General features: G+C 32.5%; 2 protein-coding genes across 3 annotated transcripts; both read left to right on the top strand.

Moving 5' to 3' along the window:
• The first annotated feature begins 234 nt into the window (after window positions 1-234).
• LOC106775342 (coiled-coil domain-containing protein 22 homolog) lies at window positions 235-3,937 on the top strand. 2 transcript variants are annotated; one of them, XM_014662454.2, is made up of 6 exons: window positions 235-377; window positions 1,423-1,682; window positions 1,927-2,117; window positions 2,380-2,526; window positions 2,944-3,168; window positions 3,355-3,937. In XM_014662454.2, exons 2-6 carry the CDS (start codon window positions 1,446-1,448, stop codon window positions 3,578-3,580), a joined length of 1,026 nt encoding a protein of 341 aa, XP_014517940.1. In that variant the 5' UTR covers window positions 235-377; window positions 1,423-1,445; the 3' UTR covers window positions 3,581-3,937. The 2 variants fall into 2 exon arrangements, with proteins under 2 accessions (XP_014517940.1, XP_014517938.1); XM_014662452.2 differs by having other exon boundaries at window positions 236-377; window positions 1,372-1,682.
• Window positions 3,938-5,693: 1,756 nt separating this feature from the next.
• On the top strand, window positions 5,694-11,894 carry LOC106776268 (probable 28S rRNA (cytosine(4447)-C(5))-methyltransferase). Its single transcript, XM_014663666.2, has 17 exons — window positions 5,694-6,047; window positions 6,134-6,306; window positions 6,659-6,722; window positions 6,940-7,073; window positions 7,236-7,319; window positions 7,411-7,485; window positions 7,628-7,699; window positions 7,781-7,854; window positions 8,104-8,156; window positions 8,849-8,958; window positions 9,808-9,876; window positions 9,979-10,053; window positions 10,276-10,368; window positions 10,468-10,547; window positions 10,626-10,725; window positions 11,057-11,346; window positions 11,445-11,894. Exons 1-17 carry the CDS (start codon window positions 5,813-5,815, stop codon window positions 11,536-11,538), a joined length of 1,875 nt encoding a protein of 624 aa, XP_014519152.1. The 5' UTR covers window positions 5,694-5,812; the 3' UTR covers window positions 11,539-11,894.
• The last annotated feature ends 657 nt before the right edge of the window (window positions 11,895-12,551 follow it).

Genomic DNA, 12,551 nt, shown 5'->3' with positions numbered 1-12,551 from the left:
TTTAAAATTTGATTAATAGTTAAAAATAAATATTGTATTATAATGCATTTTATTCACCATAAATTTTAAATATAACTTGTATTTCAAATTATTCACTTGTCATATGAGTTATATAAACTGATAATTTAATTTGTATAGTGTGAATACTAAAATTCATCTTTTAAATTAAAATAAAACATTTGGGCTATCAGATATGGCACGAGAATACGACGACGTTTGGTATCTGATAAACAGAGCGAAGTCTCTCTAAGGAGACACTTAGACACCATTTTTACAAATTCAGAGCTTCAAACTTTTACATCCTCCGGAGTTTTGTCACTGAAATTACCTTCGTGATTGAAAACTTGGGTCACGCTCAAGATATCAGCTCCACCCAGGTACTGACACAATGCTCAAATTTTGCAATTTTCCCTTCTGGGTCAGTGTTTAGATGTATAGGAACCAATAGAAATGATTACTTTTTAGTTAGATTTTCCATTTGTAAATAGTATTCTGGTGTGCGGTGTTCTGTCTCTGTATAATCATTGCAGCTTAATGGAATAGTGAGTGGGAATAGCAGATCATTCAACAGTGATCAAATCTTCGTGTCGTTTTTCATTCTTTGTTTTCATTTTTTTAATTCCAGTTTGCTGAACAATTTAGTCTGGTATTCTGGCTGTAGATTGAAATCAAACTTTGGGCTTGTTAATGTTATTTATTTTCACTGTTATCTTTTGATGACTTAATTTATTTCTTTATAAGAGTCATCATATTAGTATATCTTATAAGTTGATGTTTGTCAGTTAATTATAATTCTTGACGATTGACATACATGTGCCTTTTGGTCGATTTTCATTCCTGATACAATTAAGGAATATGGGGTCGCAATGGTATGTCAGTTCTGTCTGTGAATTGTGAACTAAACTAGGCATGGTAAGCTGCTGAAGCATATTTTGTGTGCTATCCAGCTTAACCTGATTATGTATAGTGTGAAAAAGTGAGCCTTCTTGGTATGATAATTCTTAAAACCGTGTGCTAATACGATTGATGTTTGAAGAGTGCTGTTTTGTGGAACAGTCCCCAACCACCGCATGCTCTTGTTTTGGTTGTGTGGACTCTGTAGCGTTATATTTTCAGTTTTTATGATTTCATGTACCATTGCCATATTTGTAGCTGTGTTTGTGTCTTTGTATTTTCTCTTTTTGGTACTGTAGAATTATGATCTTTTTCATTGCAAAATGTTTGTATTGTATCTATGATGGTTGATGTTAGTGTGGGTGTCTTGGCTTGCTTTTCGTAGTTGTGTAAAAGTTAAATGGTTGCCAAGCCAACCATTTATGTAGGAGACCTAAACACAGATTAAGAGAAGCTAACTAACTAAGCTCTTTGTAGGACCCGACTGAAAAGGAAGACAATAAGATACAATTGGTGATTATTTTGTAGTTGAAAGCACATTAAATGCTCTTATGATGGACACCAAGACACATGGAACAGAGAGTACCAAGGGTGATATTTTTATCAATCAGGCCAACAAAGATGAATCCAGCTCTAGGATGGAAGGTTTTATCAAGGATGAATTCAACTGTGTATTAAATGCGAAGGAACTGTCTGAAGGACAAGTTGATGCTGGAGGAGGTTCGATAGGAAATAAAGAGAATCCTGCTCGTCTAGGAGGTGGAAATTTGTCAGTTTTGAAGCAAAAAGTATGTTTCCTAAAAATATCTCATAGTCTAGTTGAGAAAATATGATTTTTTCTGCTTTTTCTTATTTCTTTCTTTATCTTTTATGTCCAACTATAAAGGTGTGTATAACAAAGAGGCATTATTGAATTTAAAGTGTATTAAAGGTCTTACAAAATTGAAGTATATGGCTTATGTGTTTGTTTTCTTTAGGCTTGATGCTGAACTAGATTGGATTTGAATTGAAACTGATAAATTTCAAATTCAGGAGAAAGAACTCTTTGATGAAGTAACTGCAAAGACTTCAGTACTAGAGCATCTTAAACGAGAATTGGAACTGATGAAGGAAGCAGCTGAAATGGTATTTAATAACCAACACTCTGTTGACTTCTATGTTGACCAGTTGAATGAACAAGTACAAGCTAAAAGGGATTACCTTTTGACTTTGGAGTCTGAGTGGTTAGTCAAACTGTTCATGCAATTTTTCTAGAATTACTTATTTCAGTATGGCATCTCTTATGCGGTTGTAGTTCCGGGTCAGCATAGGAACAACATAGAATAGTTCAATGCTCAATTTGACCTCTCAAATGAAAAAGGGGGGGTTATCACTTTGGTAAGGAAAAACTGATAATTCTTTAGCACAGAATAATTATTTTTAGTTTCTTAAGAGAGTGAAGTAAGTGGAATGATTTTTAAATTCTTTGTTTTCAATGTGTCTCAGGAACACTGCAAGAAAACCTCTGGAGGAGAGAAAGAGAAGTCTTGAGGAGTCTCTCTATTCAAACAATCCAGATGCACTAGAAGTGCTTCAAAAGATAAGAGAAGTGCAGCAGGAAGAGGAGTTCATTTCATCTGAAATTATGAAGAGGTACATACGAAGTTTATTGTGCTTTGATTTTTCCACTTCAAATAAATTTCTAAAGAAAAGTAAGCAAAGGCAGAGTGAAAATGCAAATTTGAAAATGGACTGAGATGAGACTCTGCTTACTACATTTCTTATTTCTGGTGAAATCTTTGCTGGAAACTTCTAATGAGCCATGTTTTTTTAGTTTTGTTTAGTAATTAGTGCTTAATGATATACTGTTTGTCCTTATACCTTCCTTCCTGATTCCCTTTAAGCATTCCTTAAATGATGATATCTTACTTTCATATCTTCTTTTCCAATTACTAATAAATATGGAAATTTCTTATGAGTTATGTTTCTTTTAGTTCCTTATGCATTAAGTCCTAAGAAAATGCAATTACCTTCTGATTTGGATGTTCTATCCTTTCCATCACTCTCCAGGGAGGAGGAAAATTTGAAACTTTCTGCAGATCTTGAGAAGCAGCAGAAAGCAGCATCCAGGAAATCCTATACTGACAGGATAAAGGAGATTACAAAAAATACCCGGAAACAAGACGCCGATATTGAGCGTATCTTGAAAGATACTCGGGAGATTCAACTGGAGAGTAATTCTATCCGAGAACGCTTGCATCGAACATATGCTGTTGCGGATGAAATTGTTTTTAGGTATGGAAGTTACATACCTATTCAAATACTACTAATCATTATGCATAGGCAAGAGAAAAGAAATGAAATTGAAATATACTTGGCAATCAGAAGAGTGAGATGAAGAGAAAATATACTACTAGTTATTTTGCTTTTAAATCAAAGGTAAGTAATGTGCAATTTTTGTTCCATTTTTTATCCTTTCAGGGAAGCAAAGAAGGATCCAACAGGGCTGCAGGTTTATAGGCTCCTGGTTAGCATCCACAAAGGTTTTGAACAAATATCTGAGAAAATTCTGGCAACTGATAGAGTTAAAAGAGAAGTGGCTGAGTATGAAATGAAGCTGACAACTGCAGCTTCCAATAGCTTGGATTTGAGTGAACTAAAAATTAATCTTGATACCATTATCAGGGAAAAGGAACAGCCTGAATAACATTTGCAGTTAAGTGAAGGTGTTTCAGAAACACATTTGAAACTGGCTGCCCCAAGCTTTTCTTGAGATTGGTAGTAGAGAAAATGAATACCTTGGAGAATAGTTACAGGTTAAGGGACATTACAAGTCGCTGGGAACGCCATTTCTAATTGTCAATTAACATTTTTTTCATGTTTTTTATTGCAATGTTTTGCATAGGAATGCATTAATTTTTGGTTTGAATCCTTGAGGGGATTATTCATACTTGTTTTGTCCATTGTGTGATACTACTCAAACTCTTATTCTTATCATCATGCATTGAAGAATAAAGATTTGTTTGTTTACTTTGAATAATGAAAATTCAATTCTAATGTTTGTTATTACCTTATAAACTATCCAAGCATCTTGTACAATACCTATATTGTGACTTGAGTAAGATTGTTAAGAATATAATGATAATATTGTTAAGTAAATCATATTAATTTAGGAACCAAAGTGATTGAGATAATACATTTTCATCAATTCCCTTCTTTTCAACTAAATGAACTTAAACATAATTTCAGACTCAATTCAATAGTCTTGAACCAAATGATAGGTCCTTGAGTTGAAAACTGATCTCCATTTCCAATCAAGTTGAAGTTGATCTATCCACTGTTCAACTCAAATTATGTAGCACCTTACTTGATAAATATACACATGATATAAAGTATTTTTGTTTTTGTATGTCATAAATAAATGACAAATAATTATTATTTATAAAAAATCATGTTCATAGTATTAGAGATGACATAAGCCTGATACAATGGTGTCTATCTACTATCTAACCCAATCCATTCATTACTTGTGTAAATATTCATTTAAAAAATATTTATGAATATTTTAAAACATGACATTCACAAATATTTAAAAAAATATATTTTATTAATTTTTAAAATAAAATTACAAAAAATTTATATAATGTAATATTATGAAAAAAGTATGTAATATAATTTAATATAAATTAAATATAAATTTAATTTTGATTAAATTTAACTTGATAAAATATAAATTAATTTTAATATTAGATAAATTTAATTTAATAAAATATGAATTAAGTTTTTATTTATATATTTTAGTAATAATAGATACTTAGAAGTATAATATAATATAATATAAATATAAATATAAATTTTATTTTAATTAAATTTAATCTAATAAAATAAAAATTAATTTTAATTTTAATTAAATTTAACTTAATAAAATATAAATTAAATTTTTATTTATATTTTTTTTATAGTGATACCATGAATTTATAATATATATACCAAATTCGTTTATAAGATGTATTAAAATATATCAAATTATTATATTGATTTTTCTATGCATATTAATAAAGTCACCTTAAAATAACCATTCTAGTCAGAATTGACTAAAGTGATACTGTGACAGTGATTTATCTTCAAATTGATCAATAGGCTAAAAGTAAAAGCTTAACGTGAATATTTTTACCTAACGTAATAGCTGCTACCAAAATATTTTCATCTTTAACCTAATAACCTATTACAAGTTACTTAAAACTCAAAATTAATTTTGAAGAGAAAATTACTTTTTTCAAAGTGAAACAATGTGAAAGTTACATCTATTCAACGTGATTACGAAATCTCCTCAATCAATTAATTATAGAAAAAAATTCAATAAATCTTTAGCATCTTCAAAATTGGTTCATATTACCATTGATACCTCCAAAATTTTTAAATATTTTTTATATCTAATAATAGTTATTTCATTATTTTTTAATTAATAACGTTAGATGTTAATTTTGATAATATATATATATATATATATATATATATATATATATATATTATTACTTAAAAAGTAATAAAGTCAATTTTTGAATCAATGTTTATATATTTATTAAAATTTGGAAATAGAATGATAACAAAAAGAATTTGAACCTATGAATTTCAATAAAAACTAGTTTTAAAATTAACAAAATTTTTTTAAGTGTAAAAAGAGAATATAAAATGAAACGAAATTAGCAATTATGGATTTATTGATAATTTTGTAAAGAAGCAAGGCCCAAGGGCCCAACCCTCGGTGATTTCGATCCGAAATACAAAATATAGTAAGCGAAGCATAAAACGACGTCGTGGCGTTTTTTCTGGTAAACCCTAAACCCTAGCCGAATTTTATTTTTTTTGCGAAGTAGAAGAAGAAGAAACTCAGCGCGCAAACCGCAGTACCGATTTACTGCTTGTTCACTACTTTCCAATGGCTCCCGCGAGGAAGAAACCTTCGAAGGCAAGCAAGTCCCCGAAGAACCCTAAGAAGACCCAACCCAAGCACGATTCCAGCTCCGAATCCGAAGAAGACATGCCGTCGCAGCAGCAGCAACTGCAGCAACTCGAACTCGGCGATGACAACTCCGATTCCGCGTCGGAGCTCTCTTCTGAAGGGGACGACCCATTAGCCGACGATTTCCTCCAAGGAAGCGATGATGACGAAGGTGCTCGCTCGCATGCGCGCGCGCGTAGCATTCGAGATTGCTGTTGTTACTTTCTTCTGATGTTTGCATATTGTTTTTATTTGCAGGGAAAGCCCCGGGTTCGGACTCGGGTTCTGGTTCTGATTCGGATGATTATGATATCGAGGAGAAGTCGAAAGCTATTGATGAAGAGAAGGCGAGAGAGGAAGAGGACGCGGAAGCCGAAATGCAGCTCAATATCAACCAAGAGTCTGATGAGTTCAGATTGCCAACCCAAGAGGTTTCACTTTTTAACATTTTTGGAACCCTCTTTGTTTGCTTAAATAATAGGTGAATAGTTTAGAATGAGCATTTTTTTTAGAATGCTAAGTACTAATTGTAAGTAAGGGCTTGTTTGGATTTAGGAAGAGCTACTATATTAGCTTATTTTGATTTTTTTACCTCTCATGCAATTTAAGTTATGTGTTTGCTTGGTCGTGCTTTTTAAGTAAGCAAACATATATAAAGAGCTGTTCTTAAGCTTAGTTAAGGTGTTTAACCGAAAGGCAGTTTAAACCGGCTACTCTTTGTTTATAAATTATTGGGTGATGGAACGTGTGTTGAAAACGTTTCTTTTTCATTTTGGCTGTTAGGAACTCGAAGAAGAGGCTTTGCGTCCACCTGATCTTTCCAATCTCCAAAGGAGAATAAAAGAAAGTAAGTTTTACTATGCTGCTTACTTTCTTTGACTGTCGTGGATACTGTCCAGGTTGTGCTATAAGTGCGTGTTTGGCTAAAGTAATCCACGTTTTTTCCAATCCATCAATATAGTTGCTTCTCCTATTGTTGCTTTGGGAAGAAGGATTTTCATATTGGAAGGCTTTGCTATGTTGTTGTAACTCTTTTAAATGTTCGTTTTTCGTGTTTGTCGTAGTTGTTCGTGTTCTTTCAAATTTTAAGGTTTTGAGGCAAGATGGGGCAACCAGGAAAGATTATGTTGAACAGCTTAAGAAAGATATTTGCACGTACTATGGCTACAATGAGTTTCTAATGGGTGCTCTAGTGGAGGTTGGTTACCTCAAGCATATTGAACATTAAGTTCTTGCCAAATGCTATTATTGCCCTTTGAGTTTATTTTACCTTGATGTGACTGGACACAGAAAGGGAGTTGTGTTTCATTCATGCGTAATGAAAATTTACAAGAAAACTTCGCATTTTGTTTTGTCTCAGATGTTTCCAGTTGTTGAACTTATGGAACTGATTGAAGCCTTTGAAAAGCCACGCCCTATATGTCTAAGGACTAATACATTGAAGGTTACATGTCATTTTCTGTCATTTGGGAATTCTATCTTAATGTGGATTTATTCATGTTGATAGTATAAATTTTTCTTCTGCCATCACTCAGACACGCAGAAGGGATTTGGCTGATGTTTTGATAAATAGGGGTGTTAATTTGGATCCTTTAAGCAAATGGTCAAAGGTAAGAAGGACTCATGTCTTGCAAATCTGGACCTTATATTTCTTTGTTGCTATTGATTCCTTGTTATTCTGTAGTTTTTTTTTTTTGTCATGAGTACTAGCAACAACCTAAAAAGAAACTGGGATGAATTTTTTATCCGCAGGTTGGACTTGTTGTGTATGATTCTCAAGTGCCAATTGGTGCCACTCCTGAGTATATGGCTGGTTTCTACATGGTAGGTGGCCTTCTACCACTGGCTTCTGATTGCATTTCATTTAATATTGCATGATTCACTTACTATTAGTTCTTTTTGTAGTTACAAAGCGCAAGCTCTTTTCTGCCTGTCATGGCCTTGGCTCCTCAAGAGAAGGAACGAGTTGTTGATATGGCGTAAGTAAACATCATTGTAAAAATGTAGCGAATATTCGAAGTGTTCATACAGTGGCTAACATGGTCAAGCTCTGACATGATTGTGACATGCATGACTGCTTTTTAGAGTGTCTGTGCTTCTTAGGGTATAAGATGTTGGTATTATGACTCATATTTTTAATGAGTCCTTATTGGTTTTGGTAGCAATGCAGAAAATGTTTCTTTTTGCAATGCTTGTATTTTCCTGAAGAAAGTTTATGCCTTTTGCAGCGCTGCACCAGGTGGTAAAACAACTTACATTGCTGCTCTAATGAAGAACACTGGTATTTTTATAGTGTTTTTATTTGTTTTATTATTTCAAACATTGTAAACCCATTACTTGGTCCCTAATAGTCTGTAAAGTTCTTTTCATAGTACTGTTTCATACATATGTAATGTAACCATTATTGTGGTAGCGACTTATTATCCGGTTACTCTCATGTTATCATGAAAGACAGTGTAACTGTTATTTATTTTGGGTATTGTCAAGTATCTATGAAATGCTGTGTTGTACATGCAAAACAGCTGAGTAGAAATAATGCCGTACAGTGTGGCCCTTTTGGTAAAACAATGTGCCCTTTTGGTAAAATGTTTTTTTCATACGAATTGTATGCAGTATCTTCATTTTAATGCATGTTTATCTGCCTTTTTGTCCATATAATATATAGTTGGGACGATTTAATTTTTTTAATAAATAGGTACTGGCAGGAAGAGGAACCAAACATTTTCCTTTATTCTGGATTGTGGAATTTGTTTTTGAGACTTCAATAATACTTTACACTGGTTTAGGTATTTTTTAGTGCATGAAAATCATGTGAAACTTTTCAATCAAATTTTGACACTAGAAAAAAGCATTATCCTATTCATTTTTTATGTCGAGGTATTTACAGACTCTTGGATTCAAGGTTTTTGTTTGTAAATTCATGAAGTGAAATTCATGTTTCTAGTAATCCAATCATACTATTTTTTATGGCAGGAATAATTTTTGCAAATGAAATGAAGGTACCAAGGCTTAAGTCATTGACTGCAAATTTGCATCGTTTGGGTGTATCCAACACTGTAGTCTGTAACTATGATGGAAAGGAGGTTAGCATCTTTTGTATTGCTGCTAATTTTTAGTGTTTACTTGTATTTGCTACAAAAGGGCTTTGATGTCCTTACCGCAATTAGATTGCACTATAGTCATTTGGTTTTGTATTTTATTAGACTATCAATCTGGCTTCTTTGTTCTCTATAATTTGTTTGGTATGACAAATTGGAGTAAAGAAACAGGGCTTCCCCTATTTTTTTATGAAATGCCGAGAGAAACACTACAAATATTTGTGACAAGAAAGAACGTAAAGAAAAGAATCTGGGACTATAGGGTGCAGGTCGTTAGACTAACAATTATATTAATGATGACTATATTCATCTATGCCAATTGATAGTGATTTCAAGAAAAGAGCATTGTCTTCCATCCCTTGTAACATCTTCACCGTCAACCTCAGTCTAGCCTTATTCAAAATCTGTTTCAAAAAACGTTCTTGCTCACGCAATTGTTTCTTCAGGAGAAAAATATCGGTTTGAATGCTTCTACTGTATCTAGATAGGTTGACAACTGTTTGTCTCAACTTCTGTTCATGCGCTGCAAGAGTGTTTTTCTGGTTCTTCTCAGATTTTAAATCCACCGTCGCAACAGTCATATGTTTAATGTTTAATTGTTTTGTTTAGCATGTCTAGTTGTTGCTACAGGAGTTGTTACATACTTTATCCATTTGATTTATTATTATTATTATTATTATATGTTATCCTTTGTAAAATTATAAATAAGCGTTTTAGTTCAACTTCAGATTTTCACATGTCAGTTTCATTTGTAACTCCTATAATCTGTAGGCCTAAAATGATATTGTGTTGTACATGCTTACATTTGCTTAATGTCTATATTATCTTTTTCAGCTTCCAAAAGTTCTTGGTGTCAATGCTGTTGATAGAGTATTATTGGATGCCCCTTGCAGTGGAACTGGGGTAAGAAATAGTGAATAATATTTAGGGTGTCAATGTTTGGGCGGATTTGATCTTTTCTTCTTGCAGAACTTTGAAAGACACTGAAGGGCTTTCTATATGCAGGTTATATCGAAAGATGAGTCTGTTAAAACCTCTAAAAGTTTGGAAGATATACAGAAGTGTGCGCAGCTACAGAAGGTAAATTGTCATTTTTGTTGAAATGCTGTTTCGGAAGTGAGCAAAGTCAGGCTGCGGCATAATTCATCTTTTTTATTCTGTCATAAAATACTGGGACAAGTTTTCCTTGTTTCTTCTTTCACAGTAAATTTCTTTTTTTTGGTTGATAGAGCAAATCTAACTCCTGAATAATAGTTTATCCTTACAAACTATTGTTTAGTAACTGTGTTTTTTCTCCTATAGGAGCTAATTCTTGCGGCAATTGACATGGTGGATGCTAATTCAAAATCTGGGGGATATATTGTTTATTCTACATGCTCAATCATGGTTGCTGAGGTTTGTTTTTCAATTGAATGATCTGAGTTTGTATGCTCGTTTTCTTTTCTTTCCTTTTTTATGTTGTACGATTATACAAGTTCTTTCATTAATATTCAGAATGAAGCAGTTATTGACTATGCACTCAAAAAGCGGGATGTTAAACTGGTTCCGTGTGGACTTGATTTTGGTCGTCCAGGGTAATGATTTTATTTCTAGTTCTTTGTTATGATTAGGTATTATGTACGTCAGTATGTTTGACATTTGCTTTCCATCAGTTTTATAAGGTTTAGGGAACAACGTTTTCACCCTTCTTTGGAAAAGACAAGGCGTTTCTATCCTCACGTACAAAATATGGATGGGTTTTTTGTTGCAAAGGTATTGTATGATAAACGAAATTGTTGGAATGTAAAGCAAGTTGTTGGATTGCAATTTTTTTTTTGGGTAAAACCAAGTTACAAATTTATCTTGTTGTTTTAAAACTTATCAAATTATCTTTGTTGTTAACTTGTGGTTTGAGTTCAGTTCTACTTGTCGGAGTGCAATACAAAAAAAAATATCAATTTGTTTCCCTTAGTTTTAGTATCCAACCTTATCTGGAAAAGTTCGATTTCTTTTTGCCAACTTTATACATTAACTGGGAATCTGAGTACAGTTTATTTATATATGCTTATAATAAACTGAGTTTTTATACTTCCTAATTTTGCAGTTAAAAAAAATGAGTAGCTCAAAGCCTGGTGCAAAATCATCAGAAGAAGTAGCCGAGAAGGAAGAAGGTATTGCTACTACGGTGGAGAATGAAAAGGAGAAATCAAATGATGGCAATAAAGAAAATGGCAATGCAGCTTCCGAATCTGAATCCAAAAAGACGAAGAAAAGAAAGTTCCCCTCTAAACCAGTAAACGGTGTAAAAGAAAATGGCAAAGAATCTTCTGAATCTGAGCCCAAAAAGAGGACGAAGAGGCAATTTCCATCGAAGGAAGAGATTTCAAAAGCCAGGTTAGATGTTTTCTCCGTGTAAACTTAGAATATATCTTTATCAGTAAATTTAAACCAGCTTATGGAAATAAACCTTAATGATTTTGTGATTCCTGCAGGGAGGAGAAGAGGGACATTTTACGAGAAAAAAAGAGAAAAGGTATTAAACAGCAGAAGCAAAAAATGACCAAAGCAAATGGCAATAAGCAGTGATTAAACTTCAAGACAGGAGTGCTGGGGTGATTGTCTGTTCCATTGAGAAGTGTACCCTGAAATCATAGGCATGCCCTATTCGTAGGGCACATTTTTGTTTTGTTTCTTAGGATATTTATAGTGTTTGGAAACAGATTACGGATGTGATTCTTCTGGTCCGAGATAGTGGCACATGTTGAAGCTTTTGATGGTTCTTTCTTTCACTTCCGGTCATTTTTAGTTGTAAAACAAGTTTCCAAACACATGGTTTAGCTGCTGAGCTTCATTTTTACTTTCCATCTACCCTGCTGTATATCAGAAAAGAAATATTTCCTTTTTTATGTGCCATCAATTAAGTTTAATTTATTTTCTATCCATTAACACTTCCTTCTGTTTGGCAAGTGAGGTTAGAACTTTTTGCTCGTCCTTGTTATTACAACTTTTGATTATGTTAAATGTGTTTCTGTGTGGAATTTTTTTGATATATGATAAAAAGTTATAAGCTATTTAAATAGTATGATTCACTTAAAAAAAATTATAACTTTTTTTCTTTAATTTAACTTTTTTTCTAACATGTAATAAAAATCTAAAAAGTTCAAACCTATTTTAAAAATTTATTTTTTCTAATTTTAAATAAAAAAATAAATCATTCATTTAAGGTTTAATCATTCAGGAAGTTTCTATTTTTGTTTGGAATTTCAATTTAGTCCTGTTCTTTTTGAGAGTTTTTGGATTTCTCAATTGGGTTCTAATATTCTAAAAATTATAACAATTTAGTCCTTTTTGTTAAATCGGAGCTGACGGTATTAAGTGTGTGTGTGACATGGAGGCTGAAGTTAGTTTCTTATATCCATGTGGCTAAATGAAGTAGAAACACTCTAATTGATGTGAATAAATCAACTTTTTAAATAAAAAAGGAAAGTTTTTAACCAAAATTGGGATTGGATTCTTATTTTATCAAATTAGGGATTAACATTGGAAGCTGAGTTATTTTAGGGTTCATTCAAATTTCAATCCATTTCTTAAATTGGGAA

Source organism: Vigna radiata, chromosome 10 (assembly GCF_000741045.1).
Source record: "Vigna radiata var. radiata cultivar VC1973A chromosome 10, Vradiata_ver6, whole genome shotgun sequence".
NCBI classification, from domain to species: Eukaryota; Viridiplantae; Streptophyta; class Magnoliopsida; order Fabales; family Fabaceae; genus Vigna; species Vigna radiata.
Note: the sequence above shows the minus strand (reverse complement) of the source record. Positions and strands in the feature narration are given on the sequence as shown.

Bases quoted from the DNA above. Each gene is read 5' to 3' on its own strand.
- LOC106776268 (XM_014663666.2), top strand. From the start codon at position 5,813: ATGGCTCCCGCGAGGAAGAAACCTTCGAAGGCAAGCAAGTCCCCGAAG. The intron at 6,048-6,133 runs GTGCTCGCTCGC...TTTTATTTGCAG, and splicing joins AGGAAGCGATGATGACGAAG to GGAAAGCCCCGGGTTCGGAC. The intron at 10,054-10,275 runs GTAAATTGTCAT...TTTCTCCTATAG, and splicing joins AGTGTGCGCAGCTACAGAAG to GAGCTAATTCTTGCGGCAAT.
- LOC106775342 (XM_014662454.2), top strand. From the start codon at position 1,446: ATGATGGACACCAAGACACATGGAACAGAGAGTACCAAGGGTGATATT. The intron at 1,683-1,926 runs GTATGTTTCCTA...TTTCAAATTCAG, and splicing joins TGTCAGTTTTGAAGCAAAAA to GAGAAAGAACTCTTTGATGA. The intron at 2,118-2,379 runs GTTAGTCAAACT...AATGTGTCTCAG, and splicing joins TTGACTTTGGAGTCTGAGTG to GAACACTGCAAGAAAACCTC.